Below are 23743 nucleotides of genomic sequence, written 5' to 3'. Positions count from 1 at the left end.
TCTATTCTTTGTGTGAATATCCTTATTTAAATGCAAACACTGGTGTTTTAGAACAAACAAAAATGTTTTCTATATGAATGTTCATCATTCATTATCTGTTGTTTTCCTGTGTAAAAAGGTTTCAGTTATCCAGGCAGGGAGCAGAAAGATTGCCTGAGTTACAGAATATTCTATCACAAGTGAACAGCAATTAGTAAATATTCTGAGTGGACAGCTTGTGAATGCTCCACATTTTGGTTTCCAGACACACAGCTGAATTTTGTGTACAACACAGTGTTTGCTGAAAAAGTACAAATAGTAAATTAGCTAGTTAAACAAAATCAAAGTCTGATCACAGACTAAAAGTAAGAGCTAAATTAGTCAGATCTAGTGCTGGGCAGGAACTGGATTTTTCATTTGGCTGGGAATTTGGGAATTTAAAAAAAGAAAGAAAGAAATCTATTCCAAAACAGAATACTCCCCCCAAATCAAAATTTCATGCAAAATGAGATTCAATAAAACTGAAGGTTGTCCCCAAATTAAAGAATAAAACATAAATAACTGGATAGAATGATACTAGTGCTAAAAATGCCTTTAAATGCCTTTCAATTCTATTGATGCAAATCATTTACAAAAAGAATTTAAAAATGGATAGAATGATATTAGGACTAAACATAAGGAAATAATAATCATCTCACTTATGCAGGTAATTCCATTGATATAATTGGGAATTCTTGTCTGAGTAAAAACTCATAATTTAGCTTATAATGGACCTTAATATTCAGGCAATTCAGTCCAGGATAATGTTCAATATTTCTTTATAATTACAACAGCTGCATTGCAACAAAGCATAGAAATGATATCAAATGTAAATGAATGAGTTGGTAATCTGAATCACACAACAGTTACTTCTATGAATTTCCAAGAATATGCATCTGTTTCAGAGGAGCTTCTTCACTCTCACGTTGCCCACTGGTGGTCCCCGGATGGAGAAAGGTTGGCATTCCTGATGATAAATGACACTTTGGTACCAAACATGGTTATTCCTCGGTTTACTGGAGGTCTGTATCCCAAAGGAAAGCACTATCCATATCCTAAGGTAAGTAAAGTCTAAGTGCAATCTACAGCCCTTGTGCACGGTTCAATGAACCGACTGATAGCATTCTGCATTACTGAAGGACTGTTTCTACATAGTAAAAGAAGCTGCTTGTGTTGATGTGGCAGTACGGGGAATAACATTCAGAGTTATGCTATTTCAAATAGGGTTATAAAGCTTTTTGCTAGACAGAAACCATTAGGTCAGGATGGGACATACAGTCTGTTTCATGCTAATTTATGATTGGTAAACGCTACAGCTTTTGAATGAAGAATGAAATGATCAGAAGGAGTCAAGAAAAAATGCTGCCAGAATTGCCTTTGAAGAGCACAGAGTAGCTGCAGGCAGCAGTGAGTGTTTAGCTGCATTTATATAGATGGATAAAGCATAACAGTTTTCTGATAATACAGAGTATCAGAGTATCTGACTGCTACTTTTCATCAAACGATGGTATTATTAACACAGGTGAGAGGCCTTGGTTGGATAAAATAAGCCGTGATATGAACCTTCCCCAAGTCTTTAAACTGAACAGAACCAAACCTTTCAGTGAGGTTCAAAAATGTGGATAAGGAGCGCCCATCTTTTGTGATGAGGAGAGATCTGCAGGTCTAAACATGAGACTCTCTGATACCAGAATTAGAATCCTCCTAATTTCCTGTTTACTCTCCATAAACCCTATCCTGCTACCTCAAGGTTCCCCTGCTCAAAGTTTCCATATTCGCTTACCTTTGTTAACTCCATATATTGAGTTCCTAAACCCGTGGGAGCCTCTTTGCTGGGCTCCAGCTACCATACTACTTTATCTGTATCTCACGTGTATTGCTTAAGTTCAATATACAGACAGGCTGAAAAAGAACATACTAGGATATGATATATAGAAAAGACATTATAGTCCTGATTCCCCTCGCCTATAAGCAGGCTTTATGCTTTATATATATATATATATACTGGCTTATTTTTTAACTCTGTGAGAGGCAACAAAATGTAAGTAACTGTGGCAGGGTCTATGGCCCCTTTAAGGGACAATCTGCAGCTTACAGTCAAAAGAGCCTGGGCACAATCAAGAGGCACCCTAGCTCACCCTGGGGGCAACACTATATATAAACAGGAAAAGGAAGCTGAGGAGGAGAGAGAAAAAACTGGAAGCCATGCTGGTTGCTATGGGCTGCAGGCCCACTCTGACTTCAGGACACTAGCTTGACCTAGGCCTTAGTGACTTTGTTTTCTGACTATGAGTTTGGTTTCACTTAGGTAAAAGCCTTAGAAACTTGGTTAAGCTGCTGCTTCCCCAATCTGATGCCTAAGGGAAATGGAGAAAGCTTATCTGCCTCCTAGAAAAATAAGAAAACCAAGGGCATTAATTTGGAAGCCTTCTTAAAGGGGAAGATTTTCTTTGTTAGTTTGGTTTTGGCCTCTCCTTGTTGAATTCTATGCAGTAATATGCAAATATGCAGAATGGGAGCTGGCTTCTTTGAAGGACATACAGTGATTGCTGAAACACCAAAACAGCGTAATGTGCAGTAGGAAGGGATTCTCATAAAAAAATCTTAAACATTCAAAACTTGAAGAAAGTAGCAATAGTTCAGTGTATAGATTAAAGATTTGGGTATGATTTTCAAAAGCGTTTAAGTCCCATTTTCATAAATGACTTGGGCACGCAGAAGTCTAAGGGTACGTCTACACTTACCGGAGGGTCCGGCGGCAGGCAATCGATGTTCTGGGATCGATCCCGGAAGTGCTCGCCGTCGACGCCGGTACTCCAGCTCGGCGAGAGGAGTATGCGGCATCGACGGGGGAGCCTCCCGGCCGCGTCTGGACCCGCGGTAAGTTCGGACTAAGGTACTTCGAATTCAGCTACGTTATTAATGTAGCTGAATTTGCGTACCTTAGTCCAAAGTGGGGGGTAAGTGGGGACCAGGCCTTAGTCCCATTGATTTTCCTAAGTCACTTAAGTAGTCTTGAAAATTTTAACCTTGACTCTTCTCCAATTGAAATCAATTGGAGTTGACCCATTATCTTTAAAGGAAGTAAGATCAGACCTTAAAAATACCTATGATTTTCTTAAGAAACAGCATTCTAGGATGGTAATTATGATTATTATTTAGTATTTGTAGTATAGCACCTAGGAGCACCAGTCACACAATTCTGTCAGCTTTGATGGCTAAAAGCAATTAATCAACCAAGAAAAAATATACAAGGAACTCTTTAAAATAAAAAAAATAGCACTACAAAGAAGTGAAAAATCTCAAAGCATTAGCAATTCAGCACAAAAGAGATGCACAATATTATTTCAGTAATCTCATTAATGAAAAACATTATCTTCATTTAATTTGTCTATTCAGTAACAATTTAGCTTCCAGTTAAACATCATTTATTAATTAAGCTTGTGGTTAGGCAACATGGATAGATAAAAGTTGTTTAACACAGGATTTCACTTTACATCATGCAGAAACTGTGACCTGCTCACTTGGGATCTGACTCTGCAATCCTTACTCACGCACAGTAGTAATTACTCAAGGCAATAATCCTGTGGAGTGTAAAGGAGTAAGTACGAGTAAGGGTAACAGAATTAGGACATCTGTAGGGTTGACATGCCTGGAATTAAATGTGCATTACATTTTCCACCTAGGAGCATATAATGGATGGTATAATCCATTGACAAAGAGGTAGAGTGAACCATTTTTTAATTTAAAACACACAAACAAACAAAAACACCCAGTGTAAAGTTTTTGTATATATTTTTCATTGTCACTGCTGTTTCAATTCCCAGTTCTTGCCAGAAGTGGAGGTGTGGGAAAGCCATTCTGGTGGCATTTCTGACCTCACTGGAAGCTGAAAGGACTCAAAATCTCACACAAAATATTTCCCCTCAAAACCTTCAGTTACACACCTATGCACCATAACTCACATGAGTCATCCCTCTGCAGTTAATGGAACCTACTCAGATGAGGAAAGTTACCCATGTTCTTTTGTATTTCAAAGATCAGTCCCTAATTTTGCGGACACATGAACATCTAGAGACTCAACCGAAGTGATCCTCTAAATTTCATGTTTGCCTATCATTGGTTCACACATACACTTGTCTCCTGTCCTGCACCACTTAGATATGGGCGGACATCAGGTTTGGGCTAGAAATGTGATGAGATAAGTGCAGTTTCCAAAGAAAATGTGTGTTGGTATTTCAGCGAGGCATGTTTTAAAGACCACACTGGATCTGTAAATATTCCTACAATGAGCCAAGCGTACACAAGCTAGTTTTTAACTAGAAGTGGTAAAAATTGTGGGTTTGATCATTTTTTCTTGACCCACAAATAATTTTGCCCATTCTGCATGAACAGGAAGTCCTCTGCAGCAGCGTTGCCTCTTCTTCTGCTTCCCTGGGGCTCCTTGCAAAACTCTCTGTGGGTCCTGGAATCTGCACAGTGGAGAGGGGTGGGGCAAGGTGGGAGTAGGGCAGGATTAAGGGGGTTTACAGCCTTTACCCACTGGCCCTGCGGAGCCCAAACTTAACATTACTCAACTTTCTGACTCCTTTCCCCCACACACAACCCACCTGAAGAGAGTAAGGAGACTCTGGTGATGGTCACCACCATGAGAAGCTCTACTGGGGATATGTTGCCAGAGAATGGAGATGGGAAGATCCTGTAATGGAGCTCTGGAGCGGCCGTGGATTGAAGTACAGCACATCACACACAGGGTCTTGACTTCCTGTGGATCCTCAGTCTTTATGACCTTGGCATATGACCTGTTCTTCGGGGGGGAGGGGGGAGAAGGGAGGGACTCTTCCCCACACCCTAAAAAAAAAAATTGGGAAGAAATCCAATGAAGATTTGTTCTTCCCTAGCTCCCTACCATTTACCTTAAATTATCTGTATCCTTTTTTCAACAAGATGATTATCCAGCACAAGATTACTTTAGGGATGCTATTTTAAGGAGAACTACATTTATTTCTGTGTGAAACACAGGCTCAATAGTAAGCCATGAATGATTCTAATAAGACATGTTTTAACAGTTCTAGCAGCTATTGAGTGAATCCACATAGATATCTAGTAGCTTGATCCCAGAATAAAAAAACCTTATCCAGATCTAAAATCCATTTTAGTCTGTAAAACTGAAAAGAGGATATGATTTTAAATTTGTGGAAAATGCAAACAGGAGTCCAATTACCACTCCAAATTAACTGAGCATTTCAGAGCTACTCAGAAGCAGGCAAACTGCAAATAGATATTTAATTATTTTATTTTACAAAATCGTATAAAATTTTACAATCTAGTATTTATTTATTGTGGTAGTGCCTCCGAGATCCAGTCATGAATCAGGACTCCACTGTGCTAGGTGCTGTACAGGTACAGAGTAAAAAGATGTTCCCTTTCCCAGAGTTCACAATCTAAATCTAAATGCAAGACAAAAGACAACATGTGACTACAACAGGCAGAGATGGAGGAGCACAAGGAAACAATGAGACAACATTCATTACCGTGATAGGCAGTGATCTGAGTAATATATATATTACTGATAATGTGAACCTCAAAATATTTGAAGGTGCAGAATACCATCTGATCTACCTTCCTCTCCTCCCCCAGACATTTCATCCACCACCACCAATCCTATTTATCACCCTCTCTTTGGTTGTTCCCCTTTTGTCAGCAGCAGTCTTTAGAGACGTGTGAGATCCTAATGGTTCTTCCTTGGCTGTCCCCTAGCATGAATGTACACATTTGAATATTAGATCTATTACTAGAACATTATTACAAAGCTCATTTAAACTGGATTTTAACTACCCAACAAGAAAGAATGTCAGCTGTGCTTTCTTGGCATGTATGCATGTTCATGCTACAAGTTTCACATGGTCTTACATTCTGGAATCTTAGGGCTAGTCTACACGATGCAGCAAAGCACTCTAGAGGGGTGTGGATTGTAAAGCAGTCTAAGGTGTTGCAATCTAACTGCCCCATGTAGATCCTGCTGGCAGGCTCTTAACAGGGCTATGTTAATGCAAACTAGATACCTTTTAGAGCACACCATCATGGTTTGCATAGGGTAGCTAGAACTCATCAGATTAGAGCGCTCTACAAATCACAGCCCTCTAAAGTGCTTTGCTGTGTAGACAAGCCCTAAGTCCTAAACACCACGGGGTATATTCTGCCTTTGAACATGCACAATTCTGATAAAATGTTAATGGGATTTCCATCTACATACAGAACTCACAAAATACTTTCCCAATTACTGTCATGTGACTGATCAATTTTTTTGCATTACGGTATCTGTCTTCAGTGAATAGCAGCATGATGTGATCAGTACTTTGGGGTTTGAACTACATTTTCAAGTGTGTAGCTGATGTGACTGAGCAATTCATGGGAGATAGTGAGACAGAATTTTATTGTTTTCAATTGAAGATCGCTTTAAGGGTTTTCAGGTTATGAAAAACATATTGAAACATATTGAAATATATGTATTCCTTAAGTATATTTAGCTGTCAGTATTTCCAATGTTACATGCTAAAATTTCTACTTTCTTTTTTTCTTTTCAAAGGCAGGTCAAACCAACCCAACGATAAAGCTGTTTGTTGTCAATCTATATGGACCAACACATACACTGGAACTCATGCCGCCTGACAGCTTTAAATCAAGGTATGGAATTTAATTGTTTTGTGAAACTCACGACTGCCTCTGAGACCATCTCTTCCTTTATACACCAACACAAAAGCTCAATGTAACTGCAAAGCTCTTGAACTTCATCCCCAGGGCTGACCATGGTGATGGGCACAGTATAAGAGCCTGAATAGAATAGAACTCCGTGGGATGGGCATCCTTAGTGGAAGTCCCAAGGATCTAGAATGTGAACCTTTCTGAGATCCTTCAGAGCCCAAATTCATTTTTGATTTAGTTATTTATTGCACTAGGTATTTATCATCAGGGAGCTAAGATTCTATACAAACGGTAGAGGGCAGAGGGTTGTGAACAGAGATTTTGCTTGAGGTCAGTGTAGAACTGAATTATGCCATTTGTTTGCCCTGTTCCCACTTGCTGGCAAAGTTGGTTTCAGTTTCTGTGATGCGCCTGGAAAATACAACAATGAGTGCATTACGAATAAATAAAATAAATAAATTTTCAATAAACTTTTTTTAAAACGTAGAGTGATATATTAGGATCTCTTCAAATCATTAGACATAAAGGATTTAGTTTATTCCTGCTGCCTGTCAGATCCAAGCAAATCACATAAACTAAGCTGTGATCCTGTCAGATCACATAGGCTAGGCTGTGTTGGATTTTGTCAATGCTTGGTAGAGAGATCTCTGGGCATAAGTAGTTGCTTCAGGAAATAGGGAGATGCTTTACCAGGTGTGACTCCTCTTCCTTTTGAGTCAGTACAAAGTAGTGACAGCATGGTGCTGCCAGGAATTGTCCTGCTGAAGTTACTGTCTTTTGCATGAGGCATAAAGCTGAGTTCCTGACCCCCTGTGCTTATTAAAGATCTTTTGGAACTTTCTTTAAGGATAGGAGAGTTTTAATTAAAGTCTTCTAGCCAAATTCCAATGTATGTCATTATATTCTGCCAGCCTAAATTCCCATTGCAGCTTCAGCTGGCTATGATATTCCACTTCACTTCCTGCCCTACATTGTTAGGTAATGCTATTTAGTGCTATTGGACAGAGTTGACTGCATTCTAGAGGTAAGGGAGGCACTCACTGTGTATCATCACCTTGCCCTTCATCATAGAACAGTCTGAGGCTTATTTAAATATTATTAAAATAGTTTGAGATCTCCAGCTAAAAGGTGGTAAATGAGATAAAGAATTATGTTACCACTAGTCCAAAAAAACAGGGAATATACTTTGTTGTTTCTGCAGTTCCTGCCAAGCCTTAACAGTTTTACGGTTTTTAATGGTTCTTCAAAATGGCCATGACATTAACACTATGGGACTGAGTTATCACAGTTTCATACTGGTATAACTTCATTGACATCAATAGAGCTACACCAGAGTCCTATGGTAATAATTCAGTGGTGAATCAGCTCCTGTCAGTTGTGCATGCTGTCATGAATACTTACTGTTTTGATAAAAGGAATGATTTTGAATGGACTGTGCTTGCTGAAAATAGATTCTCTCTCTGAAAATGGAGCCTTTTATGAAAGACAAGAACACATACCGAATGTTTGCTAACTGTTCACTGGTGAAAGCAATAGCATACACCCTTCTAAAAGAGCTAAAAAAACCCCAATAAACAAAAAAACTGGAAAACAGACTCTTAAATAAAATGGATGAAAATAGTTCTTTAAATTTTATAAAGCCAGTGAAAGTATCAATTATATACACTGGAGAAATCTTCAAGAAAAGAAAAAAGAAGCACATACATTTACCGGTTTTGCTCTAGGTTTTGCAAATTCATTCTTGCTCCTTAAGTGATCTATTTCTCTCAAAGTAAAACAAAATTGAATTAATTGAATGGATATTGACATTGTTCAGTCTTTCTTTCCATCCTGAGCTGTAAGGCTTGCAACAACTGAATTCACAGACTGTCCTGTGTGGTCCTACAGGGACTTACTTCCCAGAGCTTGAGTCTTTGGTGTGAAGCTCACTGTAGCTTTACTAAGACTAATGTTAACATTCTCTGTTCTCTTTGGGATACATTCAGTTAAAAAAAATCCATTCTGCTGTTGCATCATGGAAACCAGAGCAAGGCTGTGAAAGCCTGGAAAAATCAATTTTAATTTTACCTATTCAAGCATAATGCCCTAGTTATGGAAAATAGAAAGTTTACATAGATATGAGTCAAGCATCATTTGAAAGTTGTGATCTGTAACTAAATTCAAGTAATCTGAATGTTTGTCAGTCTGAGTCATATGTGCACATAAAACATGTACAAACATGAGAGAAGCCCAGGGTTGGGCAGGTCTTTTCTAAGGCAGAAGGGTTGTTTAATGATTCTGACACTTTAGCACAAGGGTAGGCAACCTATGGCACGCGTGCCAAAGACAGCACGTGAGCTGATTTTCAGTGGCACTCACACTGCCCGGGTCCTGGCCACCGGTCCGCTCTGCATTTTAATTTAATTTTAAATGATGGTTCTTAAACATTTTGAAAACCTTATTTACTTTACATACAACAATAGTTTAGTTATATTTTATAGACTTATAGAAAGAGACCTTCTAAAAACATTACAATGTGTTACTGGCATGCAAAATCTTAAATCAGAGTGAATAAATGAAGACTCGGCACACCATTTCTGAAAGGTTGCCGACCCCTGCTAGTATTAACTTGTTTCAGCAATCAGTGTTTTGCAGTCCCATTTGTAATAAGATCAGCAAGGTGTTTCTCAAAAAAAAAGGGTCATGAGAGCCTTTAAACATTCTCTAGAGTTTGGTTCACCTTTAGGGATTTTTTTTAAATAGAACTTTCGGGGTAAAAATCTTTCTGAAAATAGGGGGAACATGCTTGTTTAAAGTTGTGCCATGCTCCCTTATAATTTCATTTGGCAGCTGCTGCTTTGTCCACTGTTTGCAGGATTCTCTGGAAGAGCAGCCCCTCCTTGTGGGGATTAGAACCAGGGGCGGCCAGCAGCCGCCCCCCATCAGCTCCCCTAAATTCCCTGTAAGGTATATGGCTCAGCAGCTGCCCAGCAGCAGTTCAGGTGCCCCCACCCACCACCGTGCTGCTCCTGACCTGCCCTCTGCCTTGGAGCTGCTCCTGGGAGCTTCCTGCTTGCTGGGATGGGAGGAGAGGGGTGCTGATGTCAGGATGTCCCCCTCTTTCTGCCCCCCCCCCCAGCTCCATACCCCCTCTCCACAAAGTGGAGGAGGAGACAGTCACATGGATCCGGGATAGAAGAGGGGGAGGGAGCTTGCAAGAAGCTGTTGTTTCCTGTCTGAACTGTCTGATCTGCTTAAATGCAATTTAAGGGCAATTTAAGGGCAATGTACTTGAAGTGTGGTCAGCGTACTTAAAGGGGCAATGAACGTCTCTCTCTCTCACTCATGCATGCATCCCCCAGCACTTTGGAAAGTCAACTAGGGTGACCAGACAGCAAATATGAAAAATCAGGACACGGGGTGGGGGGTAATAGGAGCCTATATTTTAAAAAAAGACCCAAAAATCGGGACTGCCTCTATAAAATCGGGACATCTGGTCATCCTAAAGTCAACACCTGTGCAGCCGTGCATGTGTTGTCAGGAGGAGGGAGTGGTGCGCTCCAGCTGGATAGCATGGGCTCATCATCATGTTCAGTTTTGGCAGGGAAGTGTTTGCAGCCACTGCCCTGTATCTATTGTGTTTCCTCCCTCCTACTGCCTTGGAGAGTGTGAGGCCACATTAACAACGGCGTATTAACCCTTGAGGGCTCAGCCGAGTGCTAGTTCATCAGATAGCAGAAAGGCATTCCCTGGGAAATATTCCACCCTCTTACTCCACCACCTCAACCAAGCTTTATAATATTAAACTGTTTGTTTAAAATTGTTTAAAACTTATACTGTATATGTATATAATGTATTTTGTCTGGCGAAAAAAAAAATTCCTGCAACTTAACCCCCCTATTTACATTAATTCTTATGGGGAAATTGGATTTGCTTAAAATCATTTTGCATAAAGTCGCATATTTCAGGAACATAACTACAACATTAAGTGAGGAGTTACTGTACTAGATAGCAGGATGCCTAACAGTGAGACATTGCAATTGCTAAGTACCCCTTGTGAATCTAGCCCCAGAAGGCCAAATTAAGGTCGCACAGGCAACCTTATTTATGGCATTTTTTACATTTTTGAATGCTTGACTTTGAAACTTTATTAATGTTCTTTTTGTGTATGTGATAGATAGATACAAATAAAAAATAAAAACATAAAAATAAAATATATGGAGATATACCTATCTCATAGAACTGGAAGGGACCCTGAAAGGTCATCAAGTCCAGCCCCCTGCCTTCACTAGCAGGACCAAGTACTGATCTTTGCCCCAGATCCCTAAGTGGCCCCATCAAGGATTGGGCTCACAATCCTGGGTTTAGCAGGCCAATGCTCAAACCACTAAGCTATCCCTCCCACCCATAGATTCAACCAATTCCAGGAATATGTACTACAGGTAAGCATTACTTGGAGCTTGTCAAAATACTGTGCACCATCAATTTATAATTCCAGAAAGACACATGTAGGGGGGAGCCTTTATAAACAGGTCATAGAGTAGTGAATTTTGAAAGTAGTTGGTTTTTGTCAGCAGATAAGAAAATTAAAAGAATTTTTAAATGGTCTGTAATTTTTTCATGTATAGTGAACTAGAAGTACAATTAATCCTAGGTTCACATGATATTTGTTGGAAGGTTACCTTATGGTTTGGTTTAAACCACTGGTTTGATGTGGTTTGATATTAAATATTCAAAATACAAATACTAACCCCCTAGTCACTAGTTCCAGTCAGCATGTCAGATCACACTCTGGAAGAACATCCATATCACCTGGAGTCAGGTGGAAAAACAGAGAAGGATAGTCCCAGGCAAGGTGTGCCGATTTAGTTATTCTACCACATGCCATAAACATGGGGTCAAATTCAGACCTGGGTCATCTGCATTGCTTTCCTGGGCCCATTATCTTTTGTGTGCAGCATCAAAACTTTCCTACAGGCCACAAATTGGCCATCCGTGATGTAGTGAGATGTCTTTTGACTCTATAATAAATATCAACTGTTAACAAGTAATGAAGCTTCCATCAAAACTACATTAAAAAACTAATTAAGTGCAAGCTAACAAACTGAGGGGTTTAAAGTGGGACTGAATTTCTAGACACATTGTTTAAGTCCAATGCTGAGCATTTCTCAGCTGGACTGTAGAAGGTGTTAGCTGTCATAAGCAGTGAATTGAAGCAAGCATACCAAGTTTCTTTGTGATGACAAGCTGCAACAGGCCTTCTTAGTAACATCTTTAGTTTGACAGCATAACAGGGTTTCAGTAGGAGGTAGGTAGATATTCTGTGCCATTAAAATCTGTGTGTTGGACTCCTTTGCTGAGCCAAACATGTCTGGGGATGGACAGTTTGTCTGGCATTACAAGTTATTTGCTACAGTGAAAGTCGACTAACAGTGATACAGTGTCTGATTTCTCTTCATTCGGTCCCTGCATAGAATACTTACCGTGTATCAGTAAAAAGAACAGGAGTACTTGTGGCAGTGGCATTTTAAAACAATCCCACAAACCTTGCAAAGCAATGGTGGGTGGGGTTTTTTGGTTTGTTTTTTTGTGAGGCAGGGATTAAGTGTTTGTGCAAAAGTTTGTTTCTCTTAGTTTGATGTCTGCTATATGTCCAGGAGAGAGAAGCATCTGGCAAAGAAATACTGCAGTTTGCAGACTATTTTTTAAAAACAAATGCATTCGTTAACACATGTGGTTAGTCTAGGAAAATTCAGGTGCAAGCTCTGTTTTCTGAGTACATTCTCCTTTTACTTATTTGCTTCTAACACTAAACAGACAAATGAGAATGCAGGTAAATTGATTCTCCTTTTATTCTGACCATGACTCAATGACACAGTCCTGATTTGTTTCCAATACCTAACTTTCAGTGCTTTGCTCTAACCACAAGTCTCTTCTGTTTCATAAAAGACCTTACTCACTTGCACAAAGTTAAGTACATGTTTATGTGGTTTGCTGGATCAGCGTCAAAATGGACAGTATATATTTTTGGAAAACTATTTTAAATATGGCAGTCATTTGACATATTTACAATCTGTATTTTATACAATTTAAATCTTCATTGAATAGTTTATTGCATATAGTCATGTGGGACAAAGGCTGTTGAAGGTGCATATAGCTCACGGCTACTTAAAAGATTGCAAGATAACTGCTAAAGGAGCAGAAACTTCCCAGGCAAGCCACATGCCATAACCACTATTCCTAGTGGTAGCATCCATGACCCAATATATTTGTCATTTTGGTATCCAATTCCATCCTTCAATACTGATGTTTTCACAGGGAACAACTCACTTCAGGCTTTGTTTTCCAGATTTGGTTTACTTACTATTATAATTTAAAACATTACACAACCTTATATAAATGATATAACCACTATATTTTAAAATTTATGTTTACCTCAGAGAATACTACATCACTATGGTAAAGTGGGTAAGCAATACCAAGACACTGGTGAGATGGTTAAACAGACCACAGAACATTTCCATTCTTACAGTTTGTGAGACCACGACTGGGGCTTGTAGCAAGGTAAGTCAGATGTCCTTGTTTCTTTCACAGATTATATTCCTGATATTTATCCTTATGACCAGAAAAAGGTGCTTGGAGTTTAGTCTTCAGAATGCCTTTTGATGCCATAAGTACTAACTAAATATAATCCGATAACATGGAGATAAATGAAATGATAGAATTCCAGATTTTACGATGAAATGATTTCATGCAATCAGTAAAATCGAGAGACCTAATTTTCAGAGTTCCTATGCTTTGTTCATTATTTAACTTCAGTTGATCATCACCTCTGAAAATCAGGCATTTTACAGCTAGCTAATGCAGTGGCAAGATGTATCCCTTCAGGTATTTTCAGCTGTCCAGTCACTGTTCTTTCTTCCAACATAGTTCCATTCCAGACCTTAGTATCTATAAAGGTTTGCATGGATTTAATGGAAAGATGCAGGGTAGTCCCCGGAGGCTCATCGTACATAAACAATATATTTTATGGTTAAGATAACACTATGTTTTTTATTGAAATTGACATTTCTGGGAAGACCGAGGAGAGGCTTTCTTGGGCTTCAAAAGAAATCACATTTGGTGACTGTCATGGAGTCATAAGGGTGTGTGAAGGGGAGCTAAAGTTCAGAACATTTAGTGGAGAAGATAATTTTTGTTTCCAAATTTCCTGCAGATAGAAGAAGCCATTGCTAAGACGTGATGTTTCCACAGGAGCCCAGTGTTGAAATAATATTTCACTTTTTATCCTGTAATATAGCCATGATAACACAGCTCTAAAAAGTGGCCAGTCTCATCAAAAGGAATGTTTATTTTAATGCTTTTGCTGCTGATTCTGACAGCAGACTCTGTGTGGTGATAGAATGTGGCAGCATTTCAAAATAGAAGTTTTTTCCCAAAGGGTCAGGACAACTCATGGTTCCTCATTTTCCCCTCACACAAACATGTCTTCACACCTGGTGGGCCCTGCTTGAATTGAAGACCATGATAACAATCTCCTTGAGTTCTATTAAAACAGGACTGGAAACTGGGTGTTCATACCTTTCTATTTCCAAAGACACATGCATCCATCACCCATCCCTCTTTATACTTTTTTTATATGTCTGGGTGCCTTCAGAAATATTTGTGAATGTACACCTTCCTATGGATCACAAAAAGTGACAGGTAAAGGAGAGTGGAGGCTGTTGCTAGGGTGTGATTGGATTGTGTACAAGAAAAAGAAAAGAATATTGTATAACACCTTTACACTAACTGCTCTGTAGCACCTCTCAGAAATATTTATTTCATTCGTATTGACTGCTGTCATAACTGGGAATCTCAAACATACAAATGCTGCTGTCATGGCCCTGGGTAGCTGTGTCCAGTCCCTCAAGTGCACCCCTTTCAATACCCACCTCTCCCCTTTTCCTGGGGTGAAACCCAAGGATCCAACCACTCTGAATGGTTTCCAGAAGGGATAATGTGGATAGTAATAAAATGCAGTGACACAGAAGCAGCTTCTTCAAACAAAGTAGGATTTATTTGCCAAAAGGTTCATAGCATTGAGAGAAGTGGATTTAAAACAACAAAGAGACCCATACACATACTGTCTTACTTACCCTTAGCATTCACCACAAGCCCCTATGTAGATGTGTCTTATTCTTGGTGCCCCTTGTTCTCTTTGGGGAACAAGTTACAGCCTGCTTGCTGCAGACATTTACTCGCAGTCAATCTGTGTCAGCCTGCAGCAGCTGACAACTTCCTCCCATCTCCTTCCTGAGGCCAGCATATTTAAGGTTTAGGATTCCCTTGTATGCTAGGCTTAGCCTTGGGAAGAGTAAAGCAGTCTAGCCTGGACAGGTGTTATCAAAGCTTAGATAGCTATGATAACACCTTATCTTTGCCATTGTTTTGTTTCCTGTTGGTTTCCTTCTTACAAACTCATTTTGATCTACCTCCATATCAAGTAACCCACATAAACAAACACAGAGGTATGCACAATACTCATAAAAAATAACACAGATATTTCCACTTTGTCACAGCTCCCATTAGACCGAGGGAAAGTTTAGCCATTGACTTCAGTGACAGTGGGACAAGATCATGGCTTTCTAAGTGAACTGAAAAATCCTCAGTGCAAGAATGTTTTACAGCATATATTACCATTTCAGTGCTAATGCATATGTAACTTCTATAAATATCTCAAGAGTTTATCAGTATTCATTTGCAATTCCAAAAAGATTTATATCAAAACAAATGATCAAATTATTATAGCCATTGGAATTTCAGTTGATTGGACCACACTTCTAGGGGGTAGATCCTCAGCTGGTGTCAATTGTCATAACTTCAGTGCAGCTAAGACAATTCATACCAGCTGCAAATCTGTCCCATATTATTTTACTGGTAGATATATGAAGTACCTGGTTGTATGATATGGTGTAAAGGCAATGGCCCTATATGAAGCATGATATTGTAGATACTAAGATTTTGATGTATTCATTAAACTATTACCCATGAAACTAAACTAAACTAAACTATGACCCATGAAAAGCATGTTCAGATGAAAACAAATGATAGAAATCTGGTGCTGGCTGTTTAGCCAATGTTGCTGAAGGTCCTACAAATTTCCAGTTGTCAGATGATGCCTAGCGTTAAAAACCAAATATTACTGTCTGTTCAAAGCTTTTTGATTGCTAATAAAAAAGGATTTTAAAAGATCTTATGTCCCTAGTTATCCTGGAAATTCAGAAAGACAGCTGTATTTATAATTCAATTATCATCTGTTAATCTTTTAAGTATTTATACATTTTTGGGATAATATCAATGGAAAAACTAGAACCGAGATTCTCAAACTGTGGGTTGGGACCCCAAAGTGGGTCACAAGACCATTTCAATGGGGTCGCCAGGACTGATGTTAGACTTGCTGGGGCCTGGGGCTGAAGCCGAAGCCCGAGGGCTTCACCCTGGGTGGTAGGCTCAGCTTTGGCTTCAGTTCCCAACTCAGGTTGCAGGCCCGCCACTCGGGACTGAAGCCCTTGGGTTTTGGCTTTGGCCCCCATGCCTGAGGCACCTGGGCTCAGGTGGGCTCAGGCTTCAGTTGCCCCTCCTGGGGTAGTGTAATTTTTGTTGTCAAAAGGGGGTCATGTGTAATGAAGTTTGAGAACCGCTGAGCTAGAGCTCTGTAACACAGGACACAAACATTAAATATAAAGAGTCATTTTGATTAATGTAAGGATTTTTTTTTGGTCTATATATTTCATAAAGATAATTCTTCTCTTTTAGAAATATGAGATTACATCAGAAGTGTGGCTTTCTAAACAGGTATTGTATGAATGATGTCTGAAATGTGTAATGCATAGCTGCTTCTATTGTTACTTTTATCTCATTATTTTATTTCCTTTAATGAAATGTAAAATGACATTTTTGTTAAAATAAAATATTCACTTTTCAGGACCCCCACATTAATATAACATATGATCATCACGAAAATGACTGTAAAAATTCAACATAGCATATGTATTCTTGCACAGCAGATCTGACTTCTGTGTGCATTGATCTGCTGTCTTTTCAGAGAAAAATGTTTTTACTCCTTTTTTCCTCCTGTTCAAAACTGATGCAAAAGAGTAGAAGGGAAAGAGGTTGTATAGGGCTCCAGAGGAATGCTTGAAAATAATATAACAAAGTTCACGCACATGAATTGTATATAGAACCAAAATGTCAGCAAATGGTTCCACTTTCACAGATTCAAATAAAAAATCCAACAGATTGCAAAAATGGATGAAACATACTTATTTAAAACACATTTCAGGTTCCATCTTGTAAAGTGTATGTAAGAAAAAGTCATTACAAATTATGATTTTATGGTAGGCGGTGTCCCTTTAACATTTCTATATGATGTTGGATTAGGAGATGCATAACAAGCAAAGTTACTTACACACTTCAACAGTCAATGGTAGGGCACTGATTCATCAAAGCACTTACATGTGCTTATGTCCATCCAAATTCAGAATCAGTGGCTTAAGTCCTGTTAAAGCCAAGTTTGTTTTGCTGAATTGACGCAGTAGACAACATTTCTCACCATTATCAATAAAACGTGTTACTTTCATTATACATACACCGTAAAGGAAACTCTCTAGTATTTCCAACACTAACGAAAGAGGACAATACCAAAAATCACATGAGAGAGAGTCAGTTTTGTGAGATTTTCAGCCCAAATATTCAGGCAAAAGAGTTTTGAAAAAGCATCAGAATTTATAGCTGCTGAATTGAACCATATCTCAGAACCCTTTGAGGTTTAGCCATTCTAGTTCCACTATTTTTACCACAGTATATAGACCCGATTATGCTGAAAGTCGAAGGACACCTCTTTAATCTTTGTGTAAGCAACGGCAATCCACAGATTTAGACATCCAAGCTGCTTATTTGATGGAGAGTTTAATACACAGTTTGAGACAACTAAAACAATTTTATATTTATAGAATGAGGAGCCAGTTTTCTCCAAAGATGGAAGTAAGTTCTTTATGATAGTCCCAGTGAAACAAGGTGGCCGGGGTGAATTCCACCACATAGCCATGCTTATTGTTCAGGTAAGTTTGTGTTTCAGTTCATATTTTTGGGGAGTGCTTGTATAATCCCCCAGGCATATTGGTAAGGGGTGTCCCTGGTGATGTCTTACACAAACAAAAGACTGCCCTAAGTAGACACTTGAGAGCCTCCACATATGTATAATGGGGATGGCCCTTTCTCTATCGTGACCACAGCTCTTCTGCACAACACATTTGTAGCACCATGTAGTCAGGAAGGTGGATGAACTCTCTCTCCGTAGTAGGCTGGTGCCAAAGATGCTTAATAGATCTGTCAACAGCAGGCACTCACACAGCACCCAGTAGTCATTCTCTCTTCCTGTCTCCAGAACTAATCAGAGACATTGTTTGCTTTCTATATCCTCTATAACAAGATAATGCTCTGTATTAATGCAATAAGTTCCATATGAATATGGAAATCTTCAGAAATGCCAATTTAACTTTATATATTTATTTATTTTTTAAAATGTCAGTCCAGAACTCTGGGTGCACACACAAAATTTAACTGATAAAACATACACAGGAACCAATGTCCAAATCTGAAACCCGCCAAAATTCACCAAACTAGAATTCTGCCACTTCCAAGTGCTTCATTTTCCAATGACTTTGACTTCTTTGGGTTATCCCTCCTGCCAGAGAAGAGCCTGGGACAAAGGATGAGCTTTGCAGTGTGACCAGAAGTTCCAGTGGATTTGGACTGTGGTGAACTAATATAGAAAGTAAGGCCCAGATCCTCTAATGGATTTTGGCCCCTAATTTCAATTGAAATCGATGGGAGTGAGGCACCAAAAACCCTGGGAGAATCTGAACCTAAGTTCTAGAGCTGAGAATTCCTCCAACTCCCACTTAAATCAGGGGGCTGTTAATTCAGGTAGCTCAGCTGATCTCAGTAAGACACAAGGAGAGAGATGCTCATGTCCCGGACAATTTATGCTGGGATTTTCAAAGGAATCTTAGGGAATTAAAATAGCAACCATACATGATACCAGTGCTCCTTGACGTCACACCCTTATGATAATGTTCATGTTGATCTCAGTATAAAGCATGTTGTTCACAATGCAGTGTGGAAAAAAAGAGCAGTTGCACCTTAATCTATCACTTGGGCTTGTCTACACTGGCACTTTACAGCGCTGCAACTTTCTGCTCAAGGGTGTGAAAAAACACCCCCCTGAGCCCTGCAAGTTTCAGCGCTGTAAAGTGCCAGTGTAGACAGTGCACCAGCGCTGGGAAACGCTGATAGCTATTCCCCTTGTGGAGGTGGTTTATTTTCCCTGGTGGAGGTGGCTGTGCTGTGACTACACAAGCCACGTTAAAGCGCTGCTCTGCCAGTGAAGACGTGGCCTAAGATTTTAGAATGGAAAACATAAGTGTATGTGTCAAACTTCCATCTTTCAATAAACCAGTGATGTGCATGAAAATCAGAGAATATTACACTAATATAACAAGCAAGGAAATCCTATTTAGACATCTTTCCCATTATATGGTGCTGTGTAGCATTCAAAAATATTTGAAATAATAAAAAAATGGAGGAAAAAGGTCTTGTAATGTCACACTAAATGTTAGTGCCGATAAAAAGTTTGGAGTGAACTTGTAGGCTGTTTTATTAGACCTGACCAAAGTTTTGGGGAAACTCAGGCCCCAATTCAATAAAGCATATAAGCACATGTTTAAATGCATTCCTGTTTGTCAAAGAACTTAAGCACATGTTTAACTTTAAGGACTGACTTCAATGGGACTTACACATATCCTTAAACGTAAGCATGTGATTAAATGCTTAGCAGTCCATCCCTATTCAGCAGAATAAGGAGATAGGGGAATATACAACTGCAAAGTGGCAAAGACCTCTGATTGTTTGGGCCAAATTCACCATAAGTATTAATAGGTCTAACTCTGACTTCAGTGGAATTGTTTACCTTATACTAGTGATGAATTTGTTTTTTTAGTGTATAGCTGCTCCCTGGAGTTAGTTTTTATCTACATATATATCTACATATATACGAGGAAACCAGACATTCCATCTACTGACCATTATTCATCAGTAAGCAACACTCTGTATGGTAATGGGGCTGATATGGGGCAATAAAGGATAGGAAATGTGTTTATATGCTGTGCTTTGCACACTGTATTAATCTGATTGTCCATTTCTAAAGCAAACATGGAGACATAAAAATTATATTAACCATTTCACATAAAGGCTTTTGTCATATCAAATATTTGTCACACTTTGCGAGAGCCACAGAAGCATAACAGTTGCCTCAGCAGAATTTTAAATAGGTGGTTGGTACTTAGCATTGTGAAAACCAAAATCCACCATGAACACTTGCAGTAAACAATGGAATGTTATGTGTAATTGCCCACTTAAGATCTTTCATTGGTAATGTTAAGCAGAGTAAGCATTGTAGACACAGGAGAAGTTAAGCAGTTTTATTGCCCCCAGCATAAAAGTCTAATAACACAGAATTAAACTTTAATGATCAATGCACTTCTGTTTCAGTTAATCATTGGGGTTTGATTATCCAAATGAAGCACAGTTAGTGAGATATGATGGTTTTGCTTAGAACATCTTAAATCAACCTTATTAATGCTAAGTTTTAGAAAAGATATTACACAAAATGTGAATTACATAACCCAAATCAGGTTATCAAAAGCATCTAATTTAATCTCTCTGGGGCACTGTTTTAAAAAGTGTTAAAGCCTGTCAATTTATGTACTTGTTGCATGTAAAGTGCTCAATCTGTGTTATGTTCCCAAATACCTTTAGTAATTTATATCATATTGAAAAGAAATTAATTAAAAAATTGGACTGAACCAGTGATATATCTATTGGAAATTCTTAGTTTTTTTCCCCAAAAAATGTACAAATATACAGTTGTTCGTATTTTCTACCATAGTATGAGAATTTAAAAGTAATTTAAATGGTTTGGGGCAAAAATTGCCAGCAAGCATGATAAATTATGTATTACAGCTGTAACCTTGAAAAACAGCCATATTGTTTAATACGTATCAGCAATATAAACCATAGCTTATTTTGGAATCTGTGATTTCAGAACTTTAAAATTCCCTTCAGTGCTGCCATGGATGAAACTTTGTTATAAATGAAAAGTCCTCTAGCCTCTACCATCTAAGCAGACAGAAAACACTCACTCACTCACTCATTTCAATAGTTCTAGATGCCCCAACTAATATCAGTACCCCATTTTAATGGAATATTTCTTAATATAGATACGTACAGCACCTAGCACTATGTGGCCCTGACCTCAGATGGATCCTCTGGGAATTACTGTAATACCTTACACTCTCCGTACAATTCTTTCCCAAGAAGTTTTTTTTTTTTATTTTCTCAGTGGTCAAGACACCGTAATTCTAATGGCTGGAAGTTTAGCGTCTGATAGTTTAAATGGCAAATAACACAGGTGGATACTAGGGACCACATTCAGCTCTGCCTTGACTCCTACTAGGTTAGCAACAAAGGGGATTAAAATGTGTATCTGCCTACCTCACAGGATGGTGGTAGTGTTGGTGTTGTTTATTTGTATTGTGTTAATGCCTAGAGGTCTAGACAAGGTCTGGGTCCCATTGTGCTCTGCTCTGTACAAGCATACAGTAAATTTTCAGCTGTAAATGGCTAATGTTTGTACAGCACTTTGAATGCATAGGGTCAGGCTAAGCCTCTTTGTGCCACTCCAGCAAGTAAAGGACAACCAAATCTTGAAGAAACACAGGTGATATTTATTTATGTTTAGCTCCTTGAAGCTTTGGGGTCATATCCTCAGCTGCTGTGAATTGCTGCACTAAGGATCTGGCTTTGACCTTTTGCACCTTTATTCTCGTTTCTGGAAGAAAAACACTTATTTGTTAGTTTAATGGTTTTTTTTTAATATAATGAAAATTTCAGCATGTATTGTGATAGCCTCTAGCTGAAATCAAACTTGCACCAAAATTAAAGATATGCCAAACTAGATAAAATATAGAACCTCTATCGTCGATATTGTGTATGGTTAATTGAAAAAATATTGCAATAGAAACTGACATGATTTTACTACCTTGGGAAAAGTTAATCTATTGAGGGAGAAAGGATCCTTACTGTCAATGCCTTTCAGTGCATGTGGGTTTTGTGATTTCAGTGAGTTATGTTGTACATTAAAGGATTAAAATGCTGTAAATCAGTAATGATGTGCGCTGACAATCATGTTAAGTAAAGAAAAACGTAAGTAGTAAGATGAAAGTCAATACTTACCGTTTCTCTGCAGGCTAAAACTGAACAAATCAGTGTGAGACACCTGACATCAGGAAACTGGGAAGTTATCAAAATCCTGGCATATGATGAAAATACTCAAAAGATGTGAGTATTAGTGTTCTTTGTCTGCAAAGGCAAAATATCTGTGAATTATTGAGATAGACTCCATTTAACTGGAAATAGTGTATATACAATTAAGTAATAATATTTTTTTTCATTTGCAAAGCACTGCCATAAATTATAATCATAGTACAAAGAGCAGTTTCATACATTTGATCTGCCAAGGTAATGCAAGTATCTTTTTCGAATAACTAATGGAGATATGCTATGCCATCTACTGACTCACTCTGTTGATTCAATAAAAGGAATTAAACTACAGCATGGAGAAAATAACCTTTCCAACCCTCCTGCCCTGCCCTCCGGAATCCAAGTTAAAAAAACCTGGCAATATTATTAGACCTGATAAAACTCAGAGGTTTGAGTTCACAGGGGTTTTATACCTTTTCTTTGGTTTCAATGTGCAGGCATTCCAACCTTCCAAGCTTCACTTTGATGTTCTTTGTTCAAACAGATACAAAAACTGAAATCAGAAAATAGAGGGGAACTCAGCCAAAATCATTGAGGTTCAACCAATTTATTAATAAAACCTGTTCAAAACCAAACCAGGGACTATATTAAGGTTCCTACAAAAGGAAGGAAGTGCGCTGACTGAATGGTAGTGCCTGGAGACAGTATGGGCCTGATACAAAATACATTGAAGTCAATGGAATGAGTCTAGCTGACTATTACCGGCTTTGGAACAGGCCTTATTTATATCTGTATAAGGCAGAAATAAATATAATGTGCTTGACTCTGATCTCCACTGAAGTCAAAAGCGTTTCAGCAGCAGTGGTGGAGCCTGTGTGAGATTAGAATCAGTACCCTTGCCTCCAGGGTTACTGGGGGATGCAGTTATGGACAGATCCAGCTATGGCTTTTGAAAAGAAAAGCTCTCTTTAGATACCACACAGAGGCAGCCATAATGTGCCCCTGAGAGTTCAGTATTGTTTTGATATGAAAACATACATCAGCCCAGGTATGTAAAGCTGTCTGCACATCTGTAATTTGAGCTGGGTGAATAATGGATGTTTCGGGGCTCACTAGAAATTTAGAAAACCAAAAAATACTTTGGTTCAAACTGAAAACATTTTTTGAAATGTTCAGTGATGCGAAAAGATCAGGGGGAAACATTTTGTTTGATCTGAATTGAAATGAGTCAGTTTTGAGTTCCAGCATTTTTTAGACCTTTTAAATTATTTTTTCAAATAATATTAAAGGAAAATTTGAAACAAAAAGTCATTTTGAACTGAAAAATGGAAATGTTTTGACTTTAAAAAAAATTTTTTACTGAAACAATTCAGCGGAACCAACATGAGTTTGCGAAACATTTCACACAAAAAAAGTGCAAAAAACTTCACCCATAATGGGCTTTGCATGGATTTGGGTTTCATGTTGAAAGTTCTTACTAACATTATATGGATCAGAGAGTTTTCAGAAGTGAGTTTAATTGTATTTGTTTTTCTTGGGCAGTTATTTTTTAAGCACTGAAGATTCCCCAAGAGGAAGACAGCTACATAGGTAAGTAATACTCAGAGGGAAATTTACAATAGCCCTATAAACTAGAAAGAGATTCTGTGTGCCTGACCTCCTGCTGTCTCGCAGCATG

At 38.6% G+C, this 23743-nt stretch overlaps 1 protein-coding gene across 4 annotated transcripts in view; it reads left to right on the top strand.

Moving 5' to 3' along the window:
* DPP10 (dipeptidyl peptidase like 10) overlaps positions 1–23743 on the top strand; it is a 391015-nt gene that overhangs the window by 335866 nt on the left and 31406 nt on the right. For all 4 annotated transcript variants that reach the window (XM_065561599.1, XM_065561598.1, XM_024099766.3 and 1 more), the window contains 7 exons: positions 924–1078; positions 6608–6705; positions 13143–13266; positions 16501–16539; positions 17697–17804; positions 22052–22143; positions 23608–23655. In XM_065561599.1, coding sequence (XP_065417671.1) covers positions 924–1078; positions 6608–6705; positions 13143–13266; positions 16501–16539; positions 17697–17804; positions 22052–22143; positions 23608–23655 — 664 coding nt within the window. The remainder of the gene's footprint in view (positions 1–923; positions 1079–6607; positions 6706–13142; positions 13267–16500; positions 16540–17696; positions 17805–22051; positions 22144–23607; positions 23656–23743) is intronic.

This window comes from Chrysemys picta, chromosome 11, assembly GCF_011386835.1.
Source record: "Chrysemys picta bellii isolate R12L10 chromosome 11, ASM1138683v2, whole genome shotgun sequence".
Classification (NCBI taxonomy): domain Eukaryota; kingdom Metazoa; phylum Chordata; order Testudines; family Emydidae; genus Chrysemys; species Chrysemys picta.
The sequence above is the reverse complement of the archived record's forward strand: the minus strand, read 5'-3'. Positions and strand labels throughout refer to the sequence as shown.